This window comes from Mangifera indica, chromosome 1 (assembly GCF_011075055.1).
Source record: "Mangifera indica cultivar Alphonso chromosome 1, CATAS_Mindica_2.1, whole genome shotgun sequence".
In the NCBI taxonomy this organism is placed as follows: Eukaryota; Viridiplantae; Streptophyta; class Magnoliopsida; order Sapindales; family Anacardiaceae; genus Mangifera; species Mangifera indica.
Genome location: NC_058137.1, coordinates 22480879 through 22507475, shown reverse-complemented (window position 1 = coordinate 22507475; position 26597 = coordinate 22480879). Strand labels below are relative to the sequence as shown.

At 32.9% G+C, this 26597-nt stretch overlaps 5 protein-coding genes across 10 annotated transcripts; 3 read left to right on the top strand and 2 right to left on the bottom strand.

Annotated features, from left to right (window-relative positions):
- Window positions 1-1624: 1624 nt before the first annotated feature.
- Window positions 1625-4939, bottom strand: LOC123227268 (actin-like). 2 transcript variants are annotated; one of them, XM_044652014.1, is made up of 5 exons: window positions 4747-4939; window positions 3912-3988; window positions 3417-3810; window positions 2208-2821; window positions 1625-2023 (listed from the first exon to the last, which is right to left on the bottom strand). In XM_044652014.1, exons 2-5 carry the CDS (start codon window positions 3969-3971, stop codon window positions 1958-1960), a joined length of 1134 nt encoding a protein of 377 aa, XP_044507949.1. In that variant the 5' UTR covers window positions 3972-3988; window positions 4747-4939; the 3' UTR covers window positions 1625-1957. The 2 variants fall into 2 exon arrangements, with proteins under 2 accessions (XP_044507949.1, XP_044507942.1); XM_044652007.1 differs by having other exon boundaries at window positions 3912-3986; window positions 4744-4938.
- A 4045-nt stretch (window positions 4940-8984) lies between these two features.
- On the top strand, window positions 8985-12646 carry LOC123222914. Of its 2 annotated transcripts, XM_044645946.1 has the most exons (6): window positions 8985-9326; window positions 10184-10258; window positions 10340-10463; window positions 11394-11645; window positions 11824-11882; window positions 12200-12646. In XM_044645946.1, the coding sequence occupies exons 1-6, from the start codon at window positions 9207-9209 to the stop codon at window positions 12272-12274; spliced, it is 705 nt and encodes a 234-aa protein (XP_044501881.1). In that variant the 5' UTR covers window positions 8985-9206; the 3' UTR covers window positions 12275-12646. The 2 variants fall into 2 exon arrangements, 1 of the variants encoding a protein (XP_044501881.1); XR_006503728.1 differs by having other exon boundaries at window positions 9009-9326; window positions 11394-11882; window positions 12124-12263.
- A 1318-nt stretch (window positions 12647-13964) lies between these two features.
- Window positions 13965-17744, top strand: LOC123222905 (nudix hydrolase 23, chloroplastic). Its single transcript, XM_044645930.1, has 7 exons — window positions 13965-14417; window positions 15689-15820; window positions 16226-16302; window positions 16476-16611; window positions 16707-16847; window positions 16939-16997; window positions 17207-17744. Exons 1-7 carry the CDS (start codon window positions 14178-14180, stop codon window positions 17265-17267), a joined length of 846 nt encoding a protein of 281 aa, XP_044501865.1. The 5' UTR covers window positions 13965-14177; the 3' UTR covers window positions 17268-17744.
- A 988-nt stretch (window positions 17745-18732) lies between these two features.
- On the top strand, window positions 18733-22597 carry LOC123208467 (metal tolerance protein C2-like). Of its 4 annotated transcripts, none has more exons than XM_044626014.1 (10): window positions 18733-19240; window positions 19335-19443; window positions 19745-19784; window positions 19964-20009; window positions 20274-20339; window positions 21470-21539; window positions 21627-21665; window positions 21817-21967; window positions 22062-22151; window positions 22279-22597. In XM_044626014.1, the coding sequence occupies exons 1-10, from the start codon at window positions 18916-18918 to the stop codon at window positions 22375-22377; spliced, it is 1035 nt and encodes a 344-aa protein (XP_044481949.1). In that variant the 5' UTR covers window positions 18733-18915; the 3' UTR covers window positions 22378-22597. The 4 variants fall into 4 exon arrangements, with proteins under 4 accessions (XP_044481949.1, XP_044481943.1, XP_044481938.1 ...); XM_044626008.1 differs by having other exon boundaries at window positions 19745-19788; window positions 20251-20339; XM_044626003.1 differs by having other exon boundaries at window positions 18734-19240; window positions 19933-20009; window positions 20251-20339.
- A 1556-nt stretch (window positions 22598-24153) lies between these two features.
- On the bottom strand, window positions 24154-26397 carry LOC123193132 (probable L-type lectin-domain containing receptor kinase S.5). The gene has a single exon (XM_044605919.1). It carries the CDS (start codon window positions 26378-26380, stop codon window positions 24419-24421), a length of 1962 nt encoding a protein of 653 aa, XP_044461854.1. The 5' UTR covers window positions 26381-26397; the 3' UTR covers window positions 24154-24418.
- Window positions 26398-26597: the final 200 nt, after the last annotated feature.

The following is a 26597-nucleotide window of genomic DNA, read 5'->3' as shown; positions in this document are numbered from 1 at the left end:
CGGCAATAGAGCCGGAGATGTCGACGGAGATTTCAAAACGAAACCCTAGGACGAAATTGCGATTTTTTAAAACTTAGGCTGGGAGAAAATTTTAGTTTTTAAAGTTTAGAGGGGCAAAAGTATATTCTATTTTAGTTTATTTTTAATATTATAGAAAAAATAACAATTTTACCCTTACCACCGTTAGGATTTTGTTAAATTTAACCGACCATAGGTAAGTGTTTGGTGTTTCCATAGTTAAAAAGTGGAAACTTGAGATTGCAGCATACTTTGGGTGGAAAATAGTTGTTTGGCCTTTTGATAATCCAATATGAAAGTCGGGAAGAAAATAATATAATATAATATAAAATCGAGGTATCTTTATAAAGAATTTTGATTTGAAAATCATCAAATAATTTTTTTATAACTGTGAAAATGAGTTGTTCTACCTTATTCAACGTAAGCCAACTACACCGCATCACTTGTAACACATATAAAATGACTAAAATAACCTTGTTAATCCAATGAAATTCTTTCTATAGTTTTATTCAAATCTCATAGCTAGTATGATAATAATAGTAGCTTAATCTAAATCTTTCATACTAAAATTCTTAGATATAATTTAACATCTTTTACTATCCCCATATTTGACCAAAAAATCAAACCATTTATATATATATAAACTTAACATGGCATGAGCTTCATCATTCTCTTCAGATTAATTTGTCTTAGAATCATAATCCAATGTCACTCTGTAAAACTGCTTCAGATTAATTTTCCTTTTAGCTAAATATTTTAGCAACTAGTCTAGATTTATACTTATCTATGGAATAGAACTATCAAGTATTCTTTTTAAATATCCATAAAACAGTCTATTGCCTTGATCCCCCGTGGAAGCCATGTCACATCACATCCCAAGGATTGTTGCCCCCACATCATTCCTACGTTCATAGCCAAACCACAGCGGAAATGAAAAGTGATCTCTCACAAGAAAAAAGTGGAAAATATGTTAAAATCAAAAGAAAAGCAAATAAATGTCAAGAATACATGGAGGATTGGGGTCTTCCATGACAAGATGTTTAATCTTGACGACGGTCAGACACCCCTAGTTAAAATGGGGAACAATCATCGTGTGGTTAATCGATGCAACTAGTGGGAACAGGGGGTATTTTGCGAGTTGGGCGGTGCACCAGGGACATGTCCAGTCTCTCATTTATAGCCAACTTTGACATCTGGCCCGCCTTGACCAGTGGCTTAACCACAAACTAACACAATTCCAATGGTTCAACCGCAAGTGGAAGTGAGTCAAAACTGAAACAATTTTTTTATATAATTTCGAAAGTAAATTTTCCGGAATCCTAATTAGACAGGTTTATACAATACGAAAACAATTTTTTCTTCCTTTCTCTCCTCTCTCATCCTCTTCTCTTCTTTCCAACCGGCTACCACCGCTGCCACTACCATCTCACATCCCTGGCAATAGCTTTGATTTGCGGTTTAAAGGTAGATGTAGCCAATATGATGAAACAAAACAGGCAATATTTAGTTGAAGAAAATGGATCATGAGATTTTGATTATAAGGTGCAAATTACAAAGGTTGAAAAAGAAGAAATAAAAATAAAAAATGGAACAGAAGAAATTGTAGTTTATCAAAGTTAGGATGAGATAGTATTCATTTGACCATAAAATAAATGTGAAAAGAATCCTAAAATCAACCCCGAATCATATAGCAACAATATATTACTTTTTTTTTTTTCTTTTCTGTACTTTCCAAATGGTATTGTAAAATAATTTAATCTTCCCCATACTCAGCATCAGCAGAAAAAAAAACACCAAAAATTAAAATTAAAAAAGAAGAAAAGGGACAAAATGGTTAAGAAAAAAGAAATAAAATACTCAAAAAAGAAAAAAAAAAAAATCCGCATCCAATTTAAGTAGAAGGCTGTCCTTCATACAATGGCATCTTCTCTTCCTGCAATTAGAAGCATTTTCTGTGGACAATTGAAGGTCCTGACTCGTCATATTCTGCCTTTGCAATCCACATCTGCACTCAGCAAAAGAACCAACAGTTCCAATCAAGGATAATTGATATAAGAATTAATTTCGAAACCAAAAAATTTGGCAGGCACGTATAAATATGAACGATTATTGCAAAAATTACTCTACTCTCATCCATTCGGGTCAACGCTGTCAACATGAGTTTAGAAACTGAGTATTAGATATTATACCTGCTGGAAGGTGCTGAGGGAAGCCAAAATGGAGCCTCCAATCCAGACACTATATTTCCTCTCTGGCGGTGCAACCACCTTGATCTTCATGCTACTTGGGGCTAATGCTGTGATCTCCTTGCTCATTCTATCAGCAATCCCTGGGAACATAGTGGTGCCACCACTGAGTACAATGTTACCGTAGAGATCCTTCCTTATATCGACATCACACTTCATGATAGAGTTGTATGTGGCTTCGTGAATGCCAGCAGCTTCCATTCCAATCATGGATGGTTGGAAGAGGACTTCAGGACACCGGAAGCGTTCAGCCCCGATGGTGATGACCTGTCCGTCAGGTAGTTCATAGCTCTTCTCCACAGAAGAGCTGGTCTTTGCTGTCTCTAGCTCTTGCTCATAGTCAAGAGCTATGTAGGCTAGTTTCTCCTTCATGTCTCTCACAATTTCCCGCTCGGCTGTCGTGGTGAAAGAGTAACCACGCTCAGTCAAGATTTTCATAAGGGCATCAGTAAGGTCACGGCCTGCCAAATCGAGACGGAGGATGGCATGCGGAAGGGCATAGCCTTCATAAATCGGAACTGTGTGACTCACACCATCTCCCGAGTCCAATACAATACCTAAACAGTGAAAACGCATACACAATCATAACATGTGCTATTTAAGGCACATTTTCACTTGCAAAATAAGTTCAAATGTAATAACTAGGTCTTAGAATCAAGTATTCTAAACAAGAAGTAAAAAGTTTAAAAAAGAAGAATGTCTTCTTCAACAATCTTGTGCAGTAATGTCCACCTCACATTAGATAAAATGGTCACCGAAATTATATATCAAATTCCCAAGAATGTGGCAACTACCAATGGAATTTGAAAGGATTATAACCAACAATTTGTTTAAAATTTACATGTTCAGGAAGAGCTCTGGAAATCATAAATTGAAATTATACTTTTGCATCAGAAATTGTAATAATGCATCAGGTTTAACACTCTTGCATTTAGAAGTTTTCTTAATTTGTATCCTTGATGCACCCAACATCATGACCAGCATATTTCCTAATCTACTAAAGATCAAGCATGAAACTGGATGATCTCCTGCTTGTATAAAATTGTAAAAACTGTTTATAATTCAAGACTCTTCATGTTCATGAGCAATACGATCCAAAAATTTCCATGCAAGTATCACACCAAACAACAATGAAATTGCTGTTGTGCTTACCAGTTGTGCGACCACTAGCATACAGAGAAAGAACAGCTTGAATAGCAACGTACATAGCAGGAGCATTGAAAGTCTCAAACATGATTTGGGTCATTTTCTCACGATTAGCCTTGGGATTAAGAGGAGCCTCAGTGAGAAGAACCGGGTGCTCCTCAGGTGCCACACGCAGCTCATTGTAAAAAGTATGATGCCAGATTTTCTCCATGTCATCCCAATTATTAACAATCCCATGCTCAATTGGATATTTTAATGTCAGAATACCCCTCTTTGATTGAGCCTCATCTCCTACGTAGGCATCTTTCTGCCCCATTCCTACCATTACTCCTGTGTGGCGAGGACGTCCCACAATACTTGGAAACACAGCCCTCGGTGCATCATCTCCAGCAAATCCAGCCTCAACACACACATTTTTAGATAAATCAAAATCTAAACACTAAATTAACCTTCTATGCATCAAATCCTCACATCAAATCTTCAGAAAATTTAAAAACTTACCTTCACCATTCCAGTCCCATTGTCACAAACAAGAGGCTGAATATCCTCACCATCTGCCATTTTTTATATATTCCTCTGCTTAAAAAAAAAAAAAAACCACATACACACACAAATTTTGATCCATCAGGAATCACTTCTTCTCAATTTCACTCTACATCATCATCATAAACAACAAAAAGTAATACGCACAACACTGAGAACTTATTTGCGGGCCCAGTAACCTTACAGGATTTATATTATAGCTATACAAGTCCTACAAAAAGTTACCAGACCCATTGCAGACTTAGAATTACCGGCCCAGCCATTCTGATCCGTCCGGTAATATTACGGCCACTAATTTTATTTTTTGGAAAAATTTTGATGATCAATTCATGAAATTACAAGATCTATACATAATGTATACAAATATCTAAATAAAACAGAATCAAAACCCAAAACGAAAAATTCAATTCAAACCAATAATACCAACAAAAACAAAAACCCAATTTCTTCTCATTTGCAAAGCAACATCATTACAACTACGACAATATCACCAGATAGAAATTTGGTTGCATTGACATCTTAAAACACGAGATATATACAATATATACTGCAACAGCCCATTTTGATAATACCGGTACGATAACGTTACCGACCATTTCTTTTTAAAAATTCAAAGATGATCGATCAAATTAACAAAAACAAAAAAAGGAATCTGTTTTCTCGAAAATTTTGAATATCATTATCGTATCACCAAATTATAAGATCAACAAATCTTGTAAACAAAAAAAATCAAAATCAAAATTAAAAAGAAAAAGGCTGAAAATCGAAGTCGAAGAAGAAATTATACTACCTTTAGATTTGAAGTTTTTTTTTTTTTTTTCCTGTTTCGCTCTCCTCGACTGTGGTGTGGGCAACCGGTTGGTTCGAGTGCTTGAAGGTACCCGCCTTCTAGTTTTAAAAAAGAGAAGCTCAGGGAAATGAAATGAAATTCAATCTTAAATTAACCTCAAATGCATCCCAATTGCATCCTGACCGTCCCTTTCCCATCATCACATCATTAGCCCATCCACATTCTTCCTTCCTCATCGTGCTTCCAGCTGGCCCGTCTTGCGATTGTTTCGGTCTTAAGAACCGTTTTTGCCCTTTCCTTTATCCAAATGCCTTACGACTCATTTCATTCGGTATCTATGGGCATAATAGACAATTCACTACACTATTTCATAAATTTATTGAATATTCTTGTTATTTTTTCTCAGAAAATTTCAAAGGAAATAAAAACAAAACTTAAGGAAAAAACCTATAAACTTGTATTATTTTTGAAAAAAAAACCTATTAAATTGTTTAAATTTCTTGAAAATTGTTTTAAATTTTTTATTTCCTATGAAAAGTTCTAATTAAATTAAATTTCATAAATTTATTATAAATCCTATAAAATTTGTACAAATTAAATTAAGTTTTATAGGTATATTGTGATCAGTTTTATTGGATACCTCATATATTTACAAATAAAACATATGTTATAACTATACAAATGTGGACTATTGAGTTAATTGGACTTGTAAGAAAAGATCCAATAAACTTGATTGTAAGAATATACAAGAAAAGAAGACTAATTTCACTGGATTAATAATCGATTAGATTTAAAATTGATTCTACAGCATCATATTTGTTTGAATCAATAAAACTTTTAATTTTAGTATTTTATAAGAGTAATATTATATATAAACAATTTAAATACATAAATATGTGTACATTTATGTGTGTCATCACATAATAGAGTGTTTTTTCTTAATTAAAAATTACATAATCATATGATGATATGCATCAAATGTGTACTCATAGTTTAATTAATTTTATAAGTTTTATGTATGCAATAAATCAATGTTAATTATTGATAGACCAATACTACATATGCACACTTTTGGTAAACAAATATACATACACATAGATATATTATCATGTGATTAGATGTTATTTTATCATTAATTTTTATATATTATTATATAATTGGATATTACTTTTGATACACAAATATATATCAGTGCATACACAAATGGGATTATGCATGAATAAATTTACTAGAATTGTGTGAATTAATCTATATATAACAAATAAGGAAAATAATTTTATTGTTTGCAAATAAACCCGCCGGCATATGTGGTTAAATGTTATAAGCCAATGATATATACATGTACAACTTTTCTTACCATGTTCATGACACAGTTGTTTGCACTATTCAAATAATCTTCCTTCAGTTCATTTAGAAATTTTTAACCCAACAAGGCAAATAGGAAAGTTTACTATAGTTTCCATATGAACCGCACCATGTAAATGGTAAAAAAAAAATTACATATGGGAATCTTTTCAACGAATAAGTTAGTTATATATGCATAGCTTGCTCCCCCAAAGGCCGTCAAACATCTGAAAATCACATTTTCACACCCTAAACTCAAAGTAAAAACATGAAGACTACTCAATTTTCTGCCATCCTTCTGCTTGCTCTCTTCTTTTCTTGTAAGTTTCTTTTTTCTCTTTTAGAATTGAACCGACTAGTAAAATTTCGGATTTTGTGATGGCTCTCATAACTTTTGTTATTATATTGTTTATAGGTGTTGCTACGTCGGTGGTGTCACAAGCAACCTCCAACAAATTATGCCAAGAACCATTGTACAAGACAGGATGTAACACTCCTGATTGTGGGCGAAAGTGCTATGCAAAGCATGGCACATCCTCTGATGGGTATCAATGTGTTCCAAATCCTGGATCACAGGATTCTAGTTGTGTTTGCATCTACAATTGTTAATGATTTGTTAATCTTCCAAAAGAAATGCTAAATAAATCAAGAACTAAAAATCTTTTATTGCTACACGGTGCATGAATATGTTCAAGTTTTATTTAGCAATTTCTTGTTATCAGAATGAATAAAAATCTTTTATTGCTACACAAAATATGTATTAAAACCTCAAGTTTTAGTTAGCAATTTCTTGTCATTAGAATGAAAATATTTTAATTTTCATGGTATTATCCATACCATATATCAGCGAGTTTACTTATTGTATTATATGTCAAAGGACTATTTATCATCCAAGTTTTAGTTTAATTTTAAAAACATATTCATGACAGATAAAAAACTCAAACACTCATCTATAAGTTAACTACTATTAAAATTTTCAATTAAAGATAAAAGTAAAATTGTTATTTTACCCTTGAACCTTAAAACTTTAAAATTTTTTATTATTTGTGACCCTTAATTTAAAAAACTAATAATTTTTCCTTATGATTAAACTTTGAAAAATTCACTTTCTCCTCCCCCCCAAATTTATAGGTTTCATCTCTAATGGGTTAAGAAATCCAACTATTGATCTTAAGGTTAGGGAATTTGATTGATAATCTTCTCCGATGAAGGACGACCCTTTTGGACAATGAAACATCATTTAGATTAGAAAAAAGCGATAAAGAATGATGTTTCATCATCGTATTTGGACAACACAACAAATGACAATGCTTCATTATTCTTCGTGGCTAGATTTGAAAGATAAGTGAAAAATGTGATCATCAATTAGAATGGTGGCAGCTGAAGAAGGAAAACAAATTCTAAGGGTAAAATCTAAAATTTTCAAACTTTGAGAATATGGTAAAGTGTTAATTTTTAAAATCTAAGGGAAAATGATATTAACTTCTAAGGTTTTAGGGTTTAGTGGTAAAATAACGATTTTATCTTTATTTTTAACTAAAATTTTTAATAGTCAATAACTCATGAGTATGTGTTTAGGTTTTTCAATCTATTGTGAGTGTGTTTTTAAAGTTGGGTTAAAATTTGGGTAAGAAATAACCCTTTGGCCTTATATTATATGATGAGAATTTAGTTATTATTGATTAAAGATCTGAAAATCAAATTTCACATTCAACTCAAAATAAATAAAAAATACAGTATAAACTTTAAAGCTGGTCGAACCTTTTTCCGTGAATATTTCAATAAAATCTTAATTACTTAAAATAAAAAATGATATTGTGATATTGATTTTATAATAAAATTATGCATACATATTTTTATTGTATTATTTAGATATATAAATAATGTATTATCATATGATTAAATTATTTTAAATATTAAAAATTAAATAACATTTAATCATATGATGATATATCTATTTATTTACTTAAATTATGTATTATATATATACATAATATTATTCAGTTATATAAACCCTTGAATGGGTTAATTTAGATATTACCTACATCTTGTAACTTATCTTATATTATAAAAAAAGAATTCAACTTATTCTAAATACCATTTTTTTAGTATATAAAATATCAACTCAATTACTTAAAAATCAAAATTAATATTTGATTCTTAATATGATTTTCAATTGTAAAATCATAGGGTTGCATTGCAAATGCTCCAATCATTTATACGATATTTTGTTAATTTTAAATAAATCATTACCATAAATTTAGTCATTGTTTGAAACGATTCAATTAAGTGGAAATACAAATATAAAAATTATTATATTTTTTTTTCTAATTTAGTTCGAGTTTGAAAATATTTAATTTTTAAATTTGAGTTTGAATTCAATTTTTAAATTTGAGTTTGAACCTAATTTTATATGTGACATAACTGTACAATTACCTTTTTTCCTTAGAAAAATATAAATGCCCTTTTATATTTTTTATGCTCTCAATTTTCTTTTACCCGTAACTTTGCAACCTAATATTGTAAGATGATTAATTTTATTATAAAATTTACATTCTAATTATTTAAGTTAATTACTTAAAAAAATATGTCAACTTTTAAGGAAGATAATAGAGAGAGGCATCAATTGGGTTGGATAAGCTTGTAATCCAGCCCAAAATTTGGAAAAAGATATTGCCACAAAAGGTCTAATCTGTTATTGTAGTACGTCGGATTAGATTGTAAGTTACTCTTGGAATGACTTGTTACAGTTGACGATTTAAAAAAATTTAAATATAAAAAAAATTAATGGGTCGATACTATATATATGGGATCAGACCGTGGGTCTTATATTTTTATTAGCCCATTCTCATGGTCTTAGACCTTACCCGGCCTACTATTGCCTTTAGTTGCGGATGGCAACTTTTTCACTGTTAAACCCTGGCTTAAGCCGGGCCTCATTTTTCAGGCCAGGGCCCGGGTATAATTTATGCCAGGCCACGCCATAGCCGGTCCGGTTTAGGGTATGAGTGGTTGGGTACGATATTCCTAGCACGACCCCATTTGCACTAATGCTCTGAAGCGAGCAGCAGCATAAACATTCGCAGTCTCTCTCACTGATTTCTGGTTGAGTTTCAGAAATGAATGGCGCAATGAAGGGGGCGATTTTCAACCTACAAAGCCAAAGTCAACTGAGGCTCGCTATGTTTCATTCAACTCCTGTTCTTGAGCGTAAACGACGAAGATATTGGCAAACGCCGGTGAGCGTGCTTTTATCTCTCTCTTTTCTGTCTGGGATATATTCATTATTTTGTATATTATAATGGGTTTGTTTGAAAATTTTCTTTTTGGTTGATTGGCTGCGCTTAGGATTATGTTTGGGGCTGATTTTGATGGGGTCTCTTCGTTTTGCTTCAATTTTAATGGGTTCTCTTCGTTTTGCCTTTATTTTATGTGGATTGTTTCTGCTGATTTATGGTGTCTTTGACATGATGCTTGAGGCTTTGAATTTTTGCTCTCTTTCGTTAATCTGACTCGGTTCATTACTTGTTTATTTTGATGGGTTTAAGTGAAATTGATGTTTTTTCTACTTATTTGTGGTGTTTTCATATAATGCTTGACAGCCTGAGGCTTAAAATTTGATTTTTGAGTTGGGTTTGGTGATTCGTGTGAGGATGAGCCTTACTGATTATATAATTACTATTATCTTTTTCTTTTCATTCGTTAAAATGAAGAATTGTAAGGAATGATATTTTAGTATCATTCCGCTCTTAATTTGTGTAAATTATCTTCTGATGTTGTTAGCTGAACTAAATAATTGTACGACACTGTAACCCTCATATAAATGTTATTACTCCTCTTGTAGACTGCTTTTATTATCTAGTCTGTTAATGGACATATTTTAAATTGAATGCTTTGAAGTCTTGATTTTGTTTTCTTCAATTTTTGGATTACAAGTAATTGAAGAAATTAGTGTGGTATGCAAGGATGAAACTTTAGATATGGGAGGTAGCTAGCTGTTAAAATCTCACAGGTACTGGGTGTTGTAAGAATTTTTTTTTAAGTGTCAGTTAAATGATCAATTTTGCGGTCTAATGTGATTCTAATGGCTAAAAAGGGTTTTAGTCACGACCTAGGCTGGATTGAGCACTGGTTCTCTGTTGGACTGGCCGGTTTGGGTTTTAAAATAGCGGTATGTATAGCTAAATCATTTATTTAAATTTATTTTTAATTATTTAGCTGTTCTTTTATAAATAACATTTTCTGCACTCAGAGTTGGCGAGATGACCTTCATGAGGATGATCCATTGACAAGCAAAGGTCCATCATGGTTTAAAAAACAATATTGTGGGAGATCCAAAAATAATTGGAACCAGGGTCGACAATACTGGGATAGAAGTAAGGACACTTGAAGGACTTGGCTTTAATATAATTGGTAGAACTGCTTGGAAAATTTGGTCCTCTTGGTTTACAACCTAATTTTCAAGTTTTCCATATTTTAGTCTTGTGAAACATAGAAAATTTGTTTGTCATGCATTTTCATTTTGTATCTCTATTACATTGTGTTAGGAACCCAATTCTTATTCTACTCAAACACAAAATTAAAACACAAAAAACATAATAAACTAAACTATTTTATTAACCAAAACATTACAATGATAAACCGAACATTTCGAGGAGTTCGGGACCTCCTATTTTCCAGCTGTTCGAGGCGCCGGAGACCTCCCTAAATCAGCCAAAGATGGCTGCCCTCAAACCAAAACCCTAATGTTTTTCTTCTTTTTTTTTCTTTTGAAACCTAACACATATATTTATAATAAAAGTTAACCGTTGGATTGAAGACAAATGTCGCAATCCTAACACATTGAAAATTCTTTTTGTCACTTATGAACATAGAGAATATGAAAAAAGGAAAAAACACTTCTACACTTTTCTTCTAAATTTTTAGATATTCGCATGTATGCTTTTTTTCTATTTTTAAATGTTCATCTGTCGAAATCTTAAGGTACTTTTGAGTTGTGTGCTTTTTATAAATAATTTTAATTTAATTTTCAAATTACTAAAAATATTACTAAGCTATTTTTAATAATATATATATTATTTAGAAAAAACTCGTCATACTGTTTTTTTATTGCTTTCATTTTCATGATATTATTTTGAAAAAAAATGATATTAAACAAATTAGCAACTCTAAGATTCAATTTCCCATTTTATTACTTAGCCAAAACAATTTTGTAAAACTATACTGAATAAATACTGATGCGTTTTTCAATTTTACATAGGAGGTTCCAGTTTCTGAAAGTGATGATGAAATTGATGTTCATGTAGAGAGGGTTTTGGGATCTTTATTTGGCAGGAGTGGCTGCTTCTATTGTTCCTTCATTAATGAAGAGAATACTAAATGGAAGAGTTCATCGAACAATTATTATAGCTATACGAATTACAGGAATTGGAAAGCCCAATTTGAAGAGGAATATGAGTCCTCAACTGAATCAGACAATTTAGACCCAGATATGGCTTCAAATAGGCTGGCTCTTGGACTAAGTGCTTATGGTCCTCTCAAACTCGAGGAAGTCAAAACTGCATAAGCTCTCAATGATTCTCTTTGGCTCACTATCGGTGGTCGATTAGGTTATTTTGCTTCTGATTCAGTATTTTTTGGTTGTTTATCCTTTGTATTGTTTCTTTATTTTCCAAGCATCAGTGTTGCCAATGGGAAGATGCTTTCCTCATTAGTCTGATCTCCATCTGCTTAACCTCAAATATAGAGCTTGTGCACTGAAATGGCATCCAGATCGTCACCAAGGCTCTTCCAAGGTACTAATCACAGTTGCTTGCCCATTATTCATTTTTGCCCTAAACTTCCATTCATGTTTTGCTTTGTGGAGTATTATGGCGAGCCCCTCCTTAAAAAATGACTTGGGTCTTATGACCTCTACGATACTAGTTGTTGTACAATGAACAAATGATCTCTTCAATAAGTGTAGCCTGTATCCAAGTCATTTAGTATCATAGGATTCGTTCATGATATTAACGGAGTATGCTTGTTTTATTTCAGCTGCCTGAATCTTTTTTCTTCAGCTTCTTTTGTCGCCGCCAATGGTTGGTTCTAACGGTTAGACTACTATTAACAGGTTGTTGCAGAGGAAAAATTCAAGTTGTGCAGTCAAGCATACCGATCTTTATGTGACAAACTAGGTGTGAACTAAGGTTATCGCAATTCTTGCTGAATCAGGAAGCTATTTCCATTTAACTCTCGCCAACTCTCGAAAGCACACTAGCAGATGCAATGAGCTGATTCTGTTTGATCGAGTTTTGCCATTCCATTGCCAATTCTTATCTCAAAATTCAGGTTTACATGATCATTCTTTCAGAATAAACCAAGTTGAGTCTTGATAGAAATTACAAACTCCACTGCACTGTTGTCTTGAAACAAGATTTTAAATTTAGGGTTCATTTGTATACCTTGTTGCAATGCAACTTTAGAATGTTCCATTATTTTGCAATATTTTCTCATGTGAACCGTCAAATTGTTGCGGCAATACAAGCATTTAACAATAAATGTTGATGATTGTTGTTCAGTTATATTATCTTCTGTTGTAAGATAGACTTACACCTGCGGAGTATCTTCTAGAACGGTGATAAACTGTGTAGGAGTCCAGGCTTCAATCGGCTGGATAGATTTCCGTCGTCTAAAGAAACGATTTGACATTCTTTTTGTGCCTACCGTCTAGAGAAGACAATTGGACGCCTCTTCATTTAGTGCTAGATTTGAATGGAGTTGAGCAAAGGCCAAAGAACTATTTCCCACCCCAAGGTATGCTTTTTTTTTTAATTTTTTTCGTTAACTTTGAAAATCCTATTTAATTACCCACAAACCATTAAACTTAACTGAGTTCGTTGGTCATATCATTTTTCCTCCCAAACTCTAAAAACTAACACTTTCCTTCTAACCCAAGTTTTCAAAAACTGCATTCCCCCCCCCCCCCCCCCCTCTAAGGTTTCCAAACTTTCAGATCTAATTTTTTCGACGATGATCGACGATCTTCAAGCACTTACTCTCTCTTTTCGATAGCCCCTCCTTTCGGTCGTACACTTCCGATATTTTATGGCGTCGTCGTCGATGAAGATTTGAGACGAAGACGAATCATCTTCATCTCTGATGAAGACATTGTCTTTAAGAAGACACGTCGTCTTTGTCGATGACGATGTCTAGGAGGGAAAGATGTCGCATGGTCGAAAAGATGAGATGTTGGGGAGGAAGAGATGTCATCTGGAGATCGTCGGTCGTTGTCAAAAAATTTAACCTGAAAGTTTGTAAACCTTAGGGGGGAAAATGTTATTTTTGAAAACTTGGGTTGGGAGAAAATTATTAATTGTTAGGGTTTGGCCTTGAGCAAAATTTGATGAGTTACGAAAAGACCCACTTCTTAAAGATTAAACATTTTATAGTAAAAGGAGTTATGGAACCAAGTTAAAAATTTTATTTATGAATTTAAATTATAAATTTGAATTATAGGTTATAAATTTAAATTATAAATTAAAGAAACAAATTGACATTATAAATTTAAACAAAACATAAGTTTAACTCGGATTTAGTTAGGTTTTAAAAACAAATTAGCTTTTTTAATTTAATTTTAATTCAACTTAAATAAAATCAAGCCCATCTAAATTGAGTGAAGCCTAATTTTGGAATCAAACTAAAGTTTTAAGTCCACCCGTATCCATGAAACCCGTTAATTGGATAACTTTAATTAATTACCCTTTGTTTCTCTGAATTGGACAAGTTAATTAATTAATTACCCTTTGTTTCTTGATACTTTCTGTTTAAAAAACAAGTGATAAATTAATTAATTAATTAATACCATAAAAATAAGATAATTCCTTCTTGAAAATTTTTAAGATTCATATCCAAAATGAAAACATTGCCATTTTCTTTTCATTGTAGTATCGTCCAGGAAAACACTTCGAGCTCATTAGCTTTGTCTCCGCACCAACCCAATCATCGTCCTTCAAACTCCTGTTACTCTTCTATGCTCGGCTTTTAACCGACTCTTTTTGTCTCTCTTACAATCCAGTTCATTCCTGTAAAGATTCCATTTTCACGGCGCTATGCTCAAAGCTATTCAGATTCTTGGTTCTTCAACCGGATTCGTTTCACAAATTTGGAGAAAAACTCATAACCCACTGGCGTTTTCATCTCCAACTGGCACAATAACAAGGCTTGCCACGCCACCGTTTTCGCCTCGTGGAACTCGTTGTTTTATTGCCAATCGAGTTTTTGCAACTGGGTCAAAGTCTGAGTCCAACCCTGAGGCTGTTTCTTCTTCTCAAGTTTCTGTTCAGTCTGCTGTGAGTTCTCTCTGGTAGTTTATGTTCTTTACATTGATGGGTTTGATTTGGATTCTTTTGAAATTCTGAATTTGGATAAATATTTGATTTTTAGTTTTAAGATTACTCTTTTTTTTGGGGATTTTTTGGATTTCCAGTTTGGTGGGTTTATGATAGAACGTGGAAAGTATTTGTTTATGCATAATGATTATATTCTAATCGTTTATTGGAAATGAATTCAGTTTTAAAGTTTTTTTTTTTTTTAAATCTTTTTCGTGTGATTTTGAGTTTGGTCTTTGATGGGTTTGCAAAGGAACAAGATTGAAGTTTCAGTGACTACATGGAGGAAACATTTGTTTCTGCATAATGATTTAAAATAATGGACTTGCTCGCTGCTTTCGGATGTTATTGAGTCACGTTGTGTGAAATATAAGCTTTTGATTTAGTTTGGATGCTGTATTTGGAGGTATCTTCCTGTTAGTTCAGTTGAACATTTGACCTTTCAGCTTGCCTACTTTTATTTGTTCCACTAGGTAATTTAAATTTGGGTTTGTGAATAGCTTAAGCGCTGAAGTTCGTGCAATGTGAACCGTGTTTTTGGTTTAGGTTTGTTGCTAGAAATTGAATTATTTTACTTCCTGAATATTACTCTCATGAAATATTCTAAATTTTTTTTGTTCTCTCCTCTCCTATTGTAAGATATATTGAAATTTTAATAGTTTTACACCTAGAAATTCTTGGTCTGTTCATGAGTTATAAATAAAGGGCTAATTCCAGCCCTACAAATTTTTAGCTGGGAAATTTGTGGGATATGGAAATTTGTTCTTGTTGTTATCTTAACAACTTTTCTTCGGCATGGATAACGTGTATGAACTGATTTTAGGCATGTGGGATGTACTCCCAATAATCACCCCAGGCTGATGTTCATCACATGGTGAGTTTTTGTTTCTTTTGAAGTGTTTGTGAAAGAGCTTGTTCTGGACAATTTGACATGATGCGTTCTTCTCATTTGATGGTAAATATTTTGCACTAAGCATTAATATTGGAGTTCTCACTGGTAGTGGTAGCCTCAGCTGATTATTGTCAAAAGGTGGTTGCGAATTAGTCACTTTAATTGAGCAATGTAGAATATGTATTATGTTATAGCACTAAAGTCAGTGAGTTTTTTTTTTTTTTTTTTTTGGGTATATGTAATCTATCAAACCAACCTAAGACTAAGAATCCTGATATAGTATATTAATTTTTTCTACATACCCTTATTTGTCACAGTTTTTGCCTATCATATCTTGTAGGGATATGCTCGTAAGATAAATTTCTGTCAGTGGTGTGGAGGCCCAACTAAATATGATATACCAGATGGAGAGGAAAGGATGAGAGCTATTTGTACAGTATGTGGGAAAATTGCCTATCAAAATCCAAAAATGGTATGTCTTTTATAGCATGGTTGGAACCGAGTTGAGCTTTCCATTGGTTTTATGCAATTGCGCTTGTGGGGTCAAATCTTGTAGATTATGTTAGGTGATGACCATTTTATCCTAGGTTTTCTCTAAGTTGATGTTTGATATTTATGGAAGTGGACAATATATTGTATTTATCTTCATTTTGAAATTATTTTGGATAGACCAAGGTTAAGTATATTTACGAACACATAGTTTTGGACTAATTATGTAAATTAAATTTTATGGACCTTCTCTATAGTTTGCCGTAAGTATAGGAAAATGCAATCAGAATTTCGTTGACAACCTGCTCTTCCATTACTTTGATAAATATGATATATTTAATGTGGTGTCATGTTGGTTTAACGTGTATATTAATACTGATACTTATAGGTTGTAGGCTGCCTCATTGAACATGATAAGAAGGTCCTACTTTGCAAGCGAAATATTGAACCATCTCATGGTCTTTGGTATGTATACTGAAGTTTATTTTGTGAATAGAATTGACTTGTCTATTCTTTGTCAATTCCTCAAAATTAAAACCAAGCATTTGTAACCGTAGATATGGCCCTTTTCTTTATTCCTCTTGTATCATTGTTTGTCACTGGATACGGCTTTGCATAATTGGATGATGTTGACATAGGACTCTTCCTGCCGGTTACATGGAAATTGGGGAGTCAGCTGCGGAGGGGGCAATCAGAGAAACCTGGGAAGAGGCAGGTGCAGAAGTGGAAGTTATGTCACCTTTTGCTCAACTGGACATTCCGCTTATTGGCCAAGTAAGAAAGAAATTTTCTGCAATTAATTTTTTTTTGCAATCTCCTTTGCTCTTGCTTAATATGTTCACATTTTTGTCAATCTGTCGTTGAAGCAGATTTACATAATTTTCTTGGCAAAGCTGAAGAAGCCCCACTTCTCACCTGGTTTGGAATCATCAGAGTGCCGGCTTTTTCCACTTGATGATATACCTTTTGATTCTCTGGCATTTTCATCAATTTTTGTTACCTTAAGTTTGGTATGAGCTTTAAGAAATGAATTATTGATCTTCATTTGGTTGCTTTCATCACTCTATTTTACGAATCTGTATCTATCTCCTGTGGCTGCAGTACATCGATGATATTAGAACTGGGAAGCTAAATTTTCACTATGGTACCATCAATAAAAGGTATTTTCACCTTGTTTATGTTAAATGTTAAATGCCATGACATTGATAGAATTTTTATTTGTTTTTCTTATCGAATGAAAGAAAGTAACGGAAACGTTACAATAGTTTTATAAAAAATTCCAAGTTGTTTTGTTTATCATATTGGTTCATTTATTCTCACTAAGCTTGTTCTCATAGTTTGTTTCTTTCCTGATGCTCACATGCTGCAGGCCTGGTTCAAGCCCTTCTGATATGCATGCCTTCACCATCGATTATCATTTACAATCCTGACATGTGATTACTTTGCGATGAATCAATGTATTTAAGAGAGATACTGAACCGAAGAAATGAAACTATAATACTTGACGAGGCCTTAAAATAGTTTATTCATTTTCGATGTCTGGTTGCAGAATTTGGTATGTGTTTTTAGAAACTGAAAATCGAGGAGCAGAATGTGCACTGGTCTAGTTCAGAGTATGTTTCTCCCTGAGCCCTCAAAACCTCTCTCTCTCTATCAAAGCATCTTTGTTCGATCACCTGGTTACCATAGATGAAAGCAGTTACTGATATAATGAGGTGTACAACACCGAGACTTGGCTGATGGCTTTCGCCTTGTATGCTAACAACTAACAGGTACGTGGGTGGTGCTTGAGAAATTGTATGTAAATTTTGGAAGGTTTTTTAACATTTGAATTGATTTGGATGTGGCTGGAGGCAACTAATTTTCAGTTGAAATAAGACATCTCTTTGAGATTTGAAAAGTGACAATTAGATCCCAAACATTAAATGATGCTTCATGTTATAGATGTAAATTATCGATAAAATTATGTGCACACACTTTTGAATATATTATTGAGTATATAAATAATGTGTTATCATGTAATTAGATGATTTTGATTCAAAAATAAAATAAAATATTCAGTTAAATAATAACACATCACCTATGTACTTTTAAGAATATCTGCACATGGTATTACTCGTAAATGAATTTGAATTCTTCTTTTTACCTTTAAATTAGTTACGTTTAGTTTGAATAATATTTAATTACTAAAATTAAAAAATTATTACTATATTTAATAAAATTTGATAAAAATTAATAAATATAAATAATTATTGTATTTTATGAGAGATAATAAAATAATATTATCATATTATTTTAATTAAATTTTTTTGAATATAATTGTTATAAAATGTTTTTTTGTGTTATTTGTTATATTAATTAAAATGATGTTATTTTATTATATAAAATTAATAAATAAAAATATAATTATAATAAAATTAAAATTATTTAGTATTTTTTTTATATTTAAGATGAAAATGACAATTTTTTATATTAATTGTTATATTATTATTAAAAATAAAAAATATAAATAATAAAAAATATATTATCGTAATAAATATCACAAACCAAATCCTTTTCAAAAGTAATAATATTTTAAAAAAATATTAAAATATTATTAATGAAAATCAAAATAAGAATATGTATGAATGACAAAGATTGAAAAGGATTGCAAATTAAATTAAAAAATAAAAAATTAATTGACAAAAGAAAGTCTTAAATTTCATATTTATCTAATTTTTCCAGACTCTTTGGTGAGTGTTTTTAATAATCTTTGATAACCAGTTAAAGAAAAGAAAAAACAAAACAAAAGTTATTTTATGATGGAAGGATGATTATATGTTAAAAACATGTCTAATTTTATTATTTAAAAAATTATAATTTTAAGCAAAAATTTATTAAATTACATAATCAGTTTGAAAAAAAAAAAAAAAAAGTCTACTGGATTGCTGCTTTACCTCAAACGCTTTTGAAGCCTCCCTTTTGGACTCGGTCTTCGACAACACAACCAGAAAAACTCCCCCTTTTTCTTAAATTCCATCTCAAATTCCCGGTCCTGAACAACCCTTCTCGTCGTCCCCTTCATTGCTTTCAATCTCAATGGAAAAGTCCAGTTCTTTCAAGTACTACACGCAGCAATCCGATTTTGGATTCAATACAACCGATCGCAGATTAGCCTTTTCACGTCAAGCTTCATTTAAGGAATCAACCAAGCCTTTTCTCTCGCGTACTAGCTCGAGCATCGATATCCCACCTGGGTTTTCTTACTTTAACGATAAAAGTTTCGGTGAACCCGACAAGTTCTCGATTTTTCGGGCTTTGAAGTCCATGAATCGCCCTATGAAGAGATTGTTCATTTTGATTTCGTTAAACGTTGCGTATTCCACTGTCGAGATGGCTATTGGGCTCTTCACCGGCCGTGCTGGTATGAAATCGGTTTAAAATTGGAAATGTTTTTCTGGGTTGTTTTTTTTTAATTGAATTTGTTAATTTTATTTTTTTTTGTAAATTTGTTTCAGGGTTGGTATCTGATGCGTTTCATTTGACGTTTGGTTGTGGGTTATTGACGTTTTCGATGTTTGCTATGGCAGCTTCCAGGCAAAAGCCTGATATTGTGTATACTTACGGGTGAGAATTGAGATAAATTCTGTTTGTGTATGGGAAAACTTGTTATTCGGCTACTATGTTTTGGTTTTGGTCTCTTGTAATTCAAGCAACAATGATAAGTTGAGTTGTAACTCAGTTTGACTTGTAATGTTTAACGTAGACTTCTAGCATTGAAGTCTGACTTGTTAAAATGGAAGTAATTTGATTGTAGGATTTGTCTAGTTATGTTTTTGGTAACTTGAGGACATATATTGTAGCAAAAGCCTGATAGCTTATGTGCATAATTGAGCTGTAATTGCTGCATTTGTCTATTCAATATCAGGTACAAAAGGCTTGAAGTTTTGTCTGCTTTTACCAATGCTGTAAGTAGATTTCATCCCTCTTTGCTGTTGTCACTGCATATTGATTTTATGTTTGAACTTTCATCTTCTAAATCCAAAGTTTTGTGGTATTTTTTTTTCAATTGTGCTAATATCTCTATATGTTTTATGTTGCTGCTGATTTAGACAGCTGTTTCTTTTGTTCATGTCATTCTCCATAGCTGTGGAAGCACTTCATGCGTTTATGCAGGATGAATCCGAGCACAAGTAATTTTCTTTGTGTTGACTTTGATTAGCAAGACAACATTTTGATTATGTTTGGTGGTCAATACCAACTTTTATCATCTGGATAATGCTCAAACATACTTAGTGAATGTGTAAAGTTGATGCATCAATGAAGTTTTTGTATCTCTTATCATTATATTGTCTAATCTTGTTTTTGGTTCTTGCTTTTTGTTTATAAAAAACGTTTTTCACTATATTTTGACTAAAAATTATCTTCATGCAGACATTATTTGATTGTTTCTGCAGTAACAAATTTATTAGTGAATCTTATTGGGGTCTGGTTCTTTAGGAATTATGCACGCATTAATATTGGTAAGTCTTTTGATGGAGCCTGTCATTTTCTTAAGAAGTCTTCTATATTTAAGTTGTGAGTTTAGTGACAATGCCTAAATGCCATGACTTTTTATCTGTATATTCGTCAAGTTGTATGTTAAGTTTACATGGAATGACTTGGGCATGTAAACTGTTGTATTCATTCGATTCAGAATAGGTGCATGGTCTTTTAGTTATTATCAACTTTATATTTGCAAAAGACGATGCTGTTTTCTCTTTTTAGTGCCGTAATATTGTTTCAGCACTCTCAGTTCAGTGATAATTTCCATTTTTATCTGTGACTTACATAGAACATCAATCCTTTTTTGTTTTGTTCTGAACGGGAACAATTATGTGTTAAGGGGTACTTGTCTACTAATTTAATAATGCATATTGATGGAGACCCAGAGGAAGAACAGATAGAAAAGAAAGAAAATAGAGGAAGAGAAAGAATGGATGGAAGAAGGTGTAGAAATTTAGAAGAAAACTGGGTTCAGATTCAAGAAAAACAATGCTTTTTGTTAATCAATCATCAAAGTCTAATTTGCATATGAACATATGACCTATTATAGGCATAAAACTATAATCCTAATCAAAGGAAGAAATGTAATCCTGTTGAAAAACACAATTCTAATAATTTGAAATTCAAAATAAAAGTCTAATCAACTTAAATATGAAATAAAACAACTCTCTAAGATTAATAAACAAAAGACTAAAAATGCAGCCCTTGGGTGCTTGTTTTTCTTGAATTTGTGCATTCAAGCCTGTTTGTTCTACATCACATATACTTAGTTTACCTTATGTTGCTGGGTATAATTTGGTTGGTGGCTTGCTGAATTGGTAGTCAAGGGTGGAATTTTATCAGAATTTAAGTAAAATAGTTTACTTTATAACCACTTGATAAATGGTTATTATAATACTTAATGGACCGTGGTTGGATTAGAATGTATATGCTATCAAGGGGTTCATTTCTAAGATGACAGAAGAAAATTATTTCCAGCAGGAAATTTGTGAACTCTTAAGGGTATAAATGAATGATACCTGTTGTTAGGTTTGAGTTTTAGTGTTCAAGGTAATTTTCATTCCTTTCCCTTGCTGATGATTCATCTGTTGTCCACGATTTGTTGCAGTGTACAGAAAAGCGGAAGATATGAATTACCATTCAGTTTGCTTACATGTTCTTGCAGATTCCATACGCAGGTATCATATCCTCTTATCTCAACATGCATAAGTTTGCTTATACATATACTACCCATCTTAAGCTGGTGTGCTCTTATTGTTTTGCAGTGCAGGCTTGATATTGGCATCTTGGTTTTTGTCTCTCGGGTAATTCCTTACACATTTTTAACTTTTGAATTGCTAGTGAACGATGACCAATCCACTACTAATAAAATCCGGATATACAATTTTATGTGTATGCAGAGATGATCTCTTTTGGTCTTCTTTTCAAAAAACATTTTCTTTTGTTTCTTTCCAGGGTTCAGAATGCTGAAGTTTTATGTTTGGGACTAGTTTCAGTTGCTGTTTTTATGCTTGTCATGCCACTTTTTAAGACAACTGGTGGTATTCTTCTTCAGATGGCACCACCAAGCATTCCAGCGTCAGCATTAAGCAAATGCTGTAGACAGGTGATTTTTCTTTTTTCTTATATGAACATAGAAATAAGGCATCGAAAATATTTTCTGCTTTGTAATATTTTATTGAAAGTCCTCTTTTGGACAGGTTACTTCTCGGGAAGATGTTTTTGAAGTTTCCCAAGCTCGTTTCTGGGCACTAGTGCCTGGTCATGTTGTTGGCTCAATCTCACTTCAGGTACAGAACTGAAAATTTGTTCTATATTTATTGACCATTAAAGGATTTTCCAAATGTTTTTAGCTTTTGCTACATATAGTGGATAAGCTGTAATTTACTAGTTTCTCTTCGGGGATGATACTAACAGGTGAAGGAGGGAACGGATGATCACTCCATACTCCAATTTGTGCATGGTTTATACCATGATTTAGGAATACAGGATTTGACAGTTCAAACTGATTATTGATTGGGCTTCTTTTTTAATTTTCCAATTAGTAATAGCTCTTTTATTGAGGCCAATCATCTGTGGGATGGCACACACGTTGTCTCATGAACAGTTTTATTTCTAGATAGGACATTTTTCTTTAATTTTATTTCTCATGTTGAGAGCTTTTTGCTGCATCACTCTGTATTCTGATTAATTATTCTTTGTCACCAAAGAAAATAAGTTGACTTCGTTCGAAACCTATCGTGTGTTATTCTTGTTGAATGATCTTATTTATATTCGACTGTTTTGTGGTTTTAGTTCTCTGTAACTTGTTTAATACTGTTCAATGGATTCAGGTATAAAGATTATGATCCATTAACTTAACCATGGCCGTTCAACATGAAATTTGATGTATATTGTCTTGATACATTATGATTGTATTAGACGTTTTTCGTTTCTTTTTTATTCCCTGCTTGATGAAATGTTTTGAACTAGGTGTAATCGCAGCATGTTATCGAGCCTGATATTTAAAGCTAGATTTATACTATGGTGTCAATATGTGGTAGCTCATGCCTGCCTTGTAAATTAGCAATACATTTGATTAGAGGGGTCAACTTAAGGTATTTGTTTTGAAGCCCTTGATGTTTAAGAAGCAACACAATTTTTGTGTTGTTAGTGAGCCATTAGACTTTACCCTAGGATTATTTGCACTTTTTTTTTTTTAATAACCGAAACCAGTTTGTATTTGTTAAATGGGTAAATCTAAGATGTAATGGTTAGATTCACAATCATTGTGTCAGATAAATCAAAATTTCACAAATATGACGGAGATTTAAACCAAAGTCTTTACTTAAAAGATTCTAATATTTTATTAATTTTATTAACTTTTCTGACAATTATTTGCACTTCCATTTATTAAAGTTTCGGATATACTGTTTCTCCAGTATTATGATATATGAATGGTTTAGAACAGTGAGATGCAGTGTTTTCAATAAAAAATCTGTATTACCACTGTTATTATACTTGTTATTAGAAATGAAGAAAACATTTATATAAAATTGAAAGTCTAAATATCCCTTTCACACTCACCAAAAAAGAAAAATCCTTTTCACCCTGTTAAGAGTTAATTGATATTTTTCTAATCAGACTGGTTAGTTTGATTAGTTAAATTTTGAATTAATTTATAATTCTGTCTTTTATATATATATATATTTTGATAAGTTTAAAATTTTGTCAAATTTGATAAATCTTTTGAATCAAAAAAATTATTTAAAATCAAGTTTATATAATATTATACAATTTTGTTTTATTAAAATTTAAAAGAGTTCAAATTTATAAAATTTTAATTGAATTAATAATAAAATTTATAATTGATTTTTTAATCTATATAATAAAGTATTAATATTTAATTAATATATTTAAAATTATTATTATTTTTTAAAATTTTTTTATTTTATTGAATTGAAATTTATGTTTTACAAAAAAAATTTAGATGTTATTAATAATTGTACGGAGTTGCCTTTAATAATGGTAAATATTTAATACTATTTATAAAATATGTAATAATTTTAAAAATAAGTTGAACCAATTGATCAAATTCATTAAAATTATTCGAATTGTAAACCAGTAAAATAACTGATGGGACAAGTGATCTTGCCCAAAAGTAAATCCATGTGAGCTTGATCCGGAGCAAACAATATTTTATTTATGTTTGGTTGGCATTGCCGATCAAAATCAAAAGGCAAATCCAAGCAATTGAGTGGATGATGTTTGCCCAAAAGGTCAAACGCAGACTCATCCAATTTAATTTAAAATTGATGATGGCTACTCATCAAGGCTTTGACACTTTAAGCTAAGTTTACAAACATACAAAATATACATACGCTTTGCTTGTGTTATGAAGCAAGAGGAGTGACCTTGACCATGAACAGGCAATTTATTTACAGAAAAAAGAACGAGAAATTTTCTGCAACTTGTAGAAGAATCTACAATCTGCAACATGACAATACAATATTTCACAAAATTAATTATCTTGTAACTGTGGATGCTATTAATTAATCTTCTCTTCTCTTCCAATCTTCTACCTCCCAGTGAGCTCTGAAAATGGAGAAAGTTGGCTTCCTGCAAGAGTTTTATCCAATTCACTGAAAGATGGTTGCGTGACAGGCCACACAAATGAAGGCGTCTCAGTCGGCAATTCTAGGGCAGCGGCCTCCCCTGAAAGAACCTGCAAAACCAATTTCATCGATGGCCTTTGATGAGGATTCGGGTGGCAACATGCCAATCCCAGAGTCAAAATACACTTCATTTCTTCCTCCGAATACTTCCCCTCCAATCTCAAATCTGCAGCATCAAGAATCCTCCCCTTCCTGTTAAGCTCCCAAAGCCAATGCACAATGCTGCTATTGTAACTGTTTTGCTCACCTTGATTTCCAGGCTTCCTTCCACAAACAACTTCCAGGATCAGCACCCCAAATGCATAAACATCTGTTTCCACTGTGGCTCTCCCCGTCAGGAAAATCTCCGGCGCCATGTATCCGGGAGTTCCAGCGATCTCATTCGTGGAGTGATGAGTTTTCTGATCCTGGATCGTCCGCGCCAGCCCGAAATCTCCCAACCTCGCTTTGAATTCTGAGTCTAACATTATGTTGCTCGCCTTGATATCTCTGTGAAGCACCCTTTTGTCACAACCATTGTGGAGATAATCCAGGGCCTGAGCCGTTCCATGGATTATGCTCAATCTTGTTTCCCAATTCAGACTCGATTCTCCCATTCCTGTCTTCTCGTCGACAAATATGAACTTGTCTAAGCTTCCATTTGGCATGTACTCGTAGACGAGGAGGAGGTCGTGCCTCTCGTAGCACCAACCGATAAGTTTGACAAGGTTTTTGTGCCTCAGGCTGCCGATTGTTGTGACTTCCGCAATGAATTCTTGCTTTCCCTGTCGCGACGTCTCCGAGACTCGTTTCACAGCTATTTCTCGACTCCTCCAAGTTCCCTTATAAACTGTTCCGAATCCTCCTTTTCCCAGCTTGTTCTTGGGGCTGAATCTCCCTGTTGCTTTCTTCAATTCCCTCAGTTTGAATTTCCTCGGTGCTATGGAGAATTCATTCATATGGCTCTCCATGCGTTGTAAATCCTCAAGCTCGTGTTGATATCTCCTCCTTCTATGCAAGAAAAATCCAACGCCAGTTAACAAAATGAAAGCCACAGCAATCACAACAACGATCCAAACCCAACGTAGATTTCTCTTTTTATTAATATCAGTAGCATGAAATTCCCAAGATAAAACACAATTCGACTCGCTAAAATTGCTCGTTGACGCCGAGAACCCGAAAAAAACCTTCTCCGGGAGGTACTGAGAGAAATCAATAGCCTGAGAAAGCACTTGATTCAACTCCATGAACTCATATCCCACAAAAGCAGTCAAGTTTATGCCATCATACTCAACACGCACAGTTATATTTTTACCCGAAGAAAGCTCGACGCTCAAAGGAACTTGATTGAGGGAGAAAACACTGTTGACATTCAAGCCAATATGATTATCATTAACATCCTGGGGAAAGCTCTTCCTAGTGTCAAACTCAACCGCAACAATTTGCGCTTCGGGGGATCCATTCGTACTCGAATTCACAATGCCAAGCCATTGCCCGTCACTGTTCGGGGGAAGATCAGGCTTGCCCGTGATTATAAACGCCATCCCCTCGCCACCAGGATTCGACTGGTTAAGGATGTTGATTGTGAAAGTAGTGTTGAAAGTTGCAGCAGTGGTGATATTTTTGCTATCTCTTCTCCACAAAGTAAACGAATCTTTGTAGAAGGATCGTCCGAATAAATTTTCCATACGATTTCCGCTTAGATCAAATGTTACTTGTAGGGCGTTTTTTAACACACCTGAATTGATCGCTGTGAGCTCATTGACGCTAGGATTAGGGAAGTCCGGAAAATTGAAATGGAGGATCCTGCAGTTTACATGGGGAAAATCATTAATCCCCATGAAAGCTGCAAATACGAGGAACTTAAAAACCAGAGAAAATCCCATAATCGAATGGAAATTGAAGATAATGGCAATGGGGAAGTAATGAGAGATTGATTATTAACAAATGTATAATAAACCCAACTGCAGACTTGTTAGGGGGAAATTTCCATTCATTTTCTGCTATATATTAAATCATTCTTATTTGAATATAAATATTTTGAAAAACATTTTATTTATGTTTTTGGGGATTCGATTCAGGGATTTTTGTTGACTTGTATAA

Bases quoted from the DNA above. Each gene is read 5' to 3' on its own strand.
- LOC123208467 (XM_044626003.1), top strand. From the start codon at position 18,916: ATGGAAAAGTCCAGTTCTTTCAAGTACTACACGCAGCAATCCGATTTT. The intron at 19,785-19,932 runs GTAAGTAGATTT...TGATTTAGACAG, and splicing joins TGTCTGCTTTTACCAATGCT to CTGTTTCTTTTGTTCATGTC. The intron at 20,340-21,469 runs GTAAGTCTTTTG...GATTTGTTGCAG, and splicing joins TTATGCACGCATTAATATTG to TGTACAGAAAAGCGGAAGAT.
- LOC123193132 (XM_044605919.1), bottom strand. From the start codon at position 26,380: ATGGGATTTTCTCTGGTTTTTAAGTTCCTCGTATTTGCAGCTTTCATG.
- LOC123222914 (XM_044645946.1), top strand. From the start codon at position 9,207: ATGAATGGCGCAATGAAGGGGGCGATTTTCAACCTACAAAGCCAAAGT. The intron at 9,327-10,183 runs GTGAGCGTGCTT...ATGGCTAAAAAG, and splicing joins GAAGATATTGGCAAACGCCG to GGTTTTAGTCACGACCTAGG. The intron at 10,464-11,393 runs GTAAGGACACTT...ATGTTCATGTAG, and splicing joins TCGACAATACTGGGATAGAA to AGAGGGTTTTGGGATCTTTA.
- LOC123227268 (XM_044652014.1), bottom strand. From the start codon at position 3,971: ATGGCAGATGGTGAGGATATTCAGCCTCTTGTTTGTGACAATGGGACT. The intron at 3,811-3,911 runs GTAAGTTTTTAA...GTGTGTGTTGAG, and splicing joins ATGGGACTGGAATGGTGAAG to GCTGGATTTGCTGGAGATGA. The intron at 2,024-2,207 runs GTATAATATCTA...TGCTGAGTGCAG, and splicing joins CCCTCAGCACCTTCCAGCAG to ATGTGGATTGCAAAGGCAGA.
- LOC123222905 (XM_044645930.1), top strand. From the start codon at position 14,178: ATGCTCAAAGCTATTCAGATTCTTGGTTCTTCAACCGGATTCGTTTCA. The intron at 16,303-16,475 runs GTATGTATACTG...ATGTTGACATAG, and splicing joins GAACCATCTCATGGTCTTTG to GACTCTTCCTGCCGGTTACA. The intron at 16,612-16,706 runs GTAAGAAAGAAA...TCGTTGAAGCAG, and splicing joins ACATTCCGCTTATTGGCCAA to ATTTACATAATTTTCTTGGC.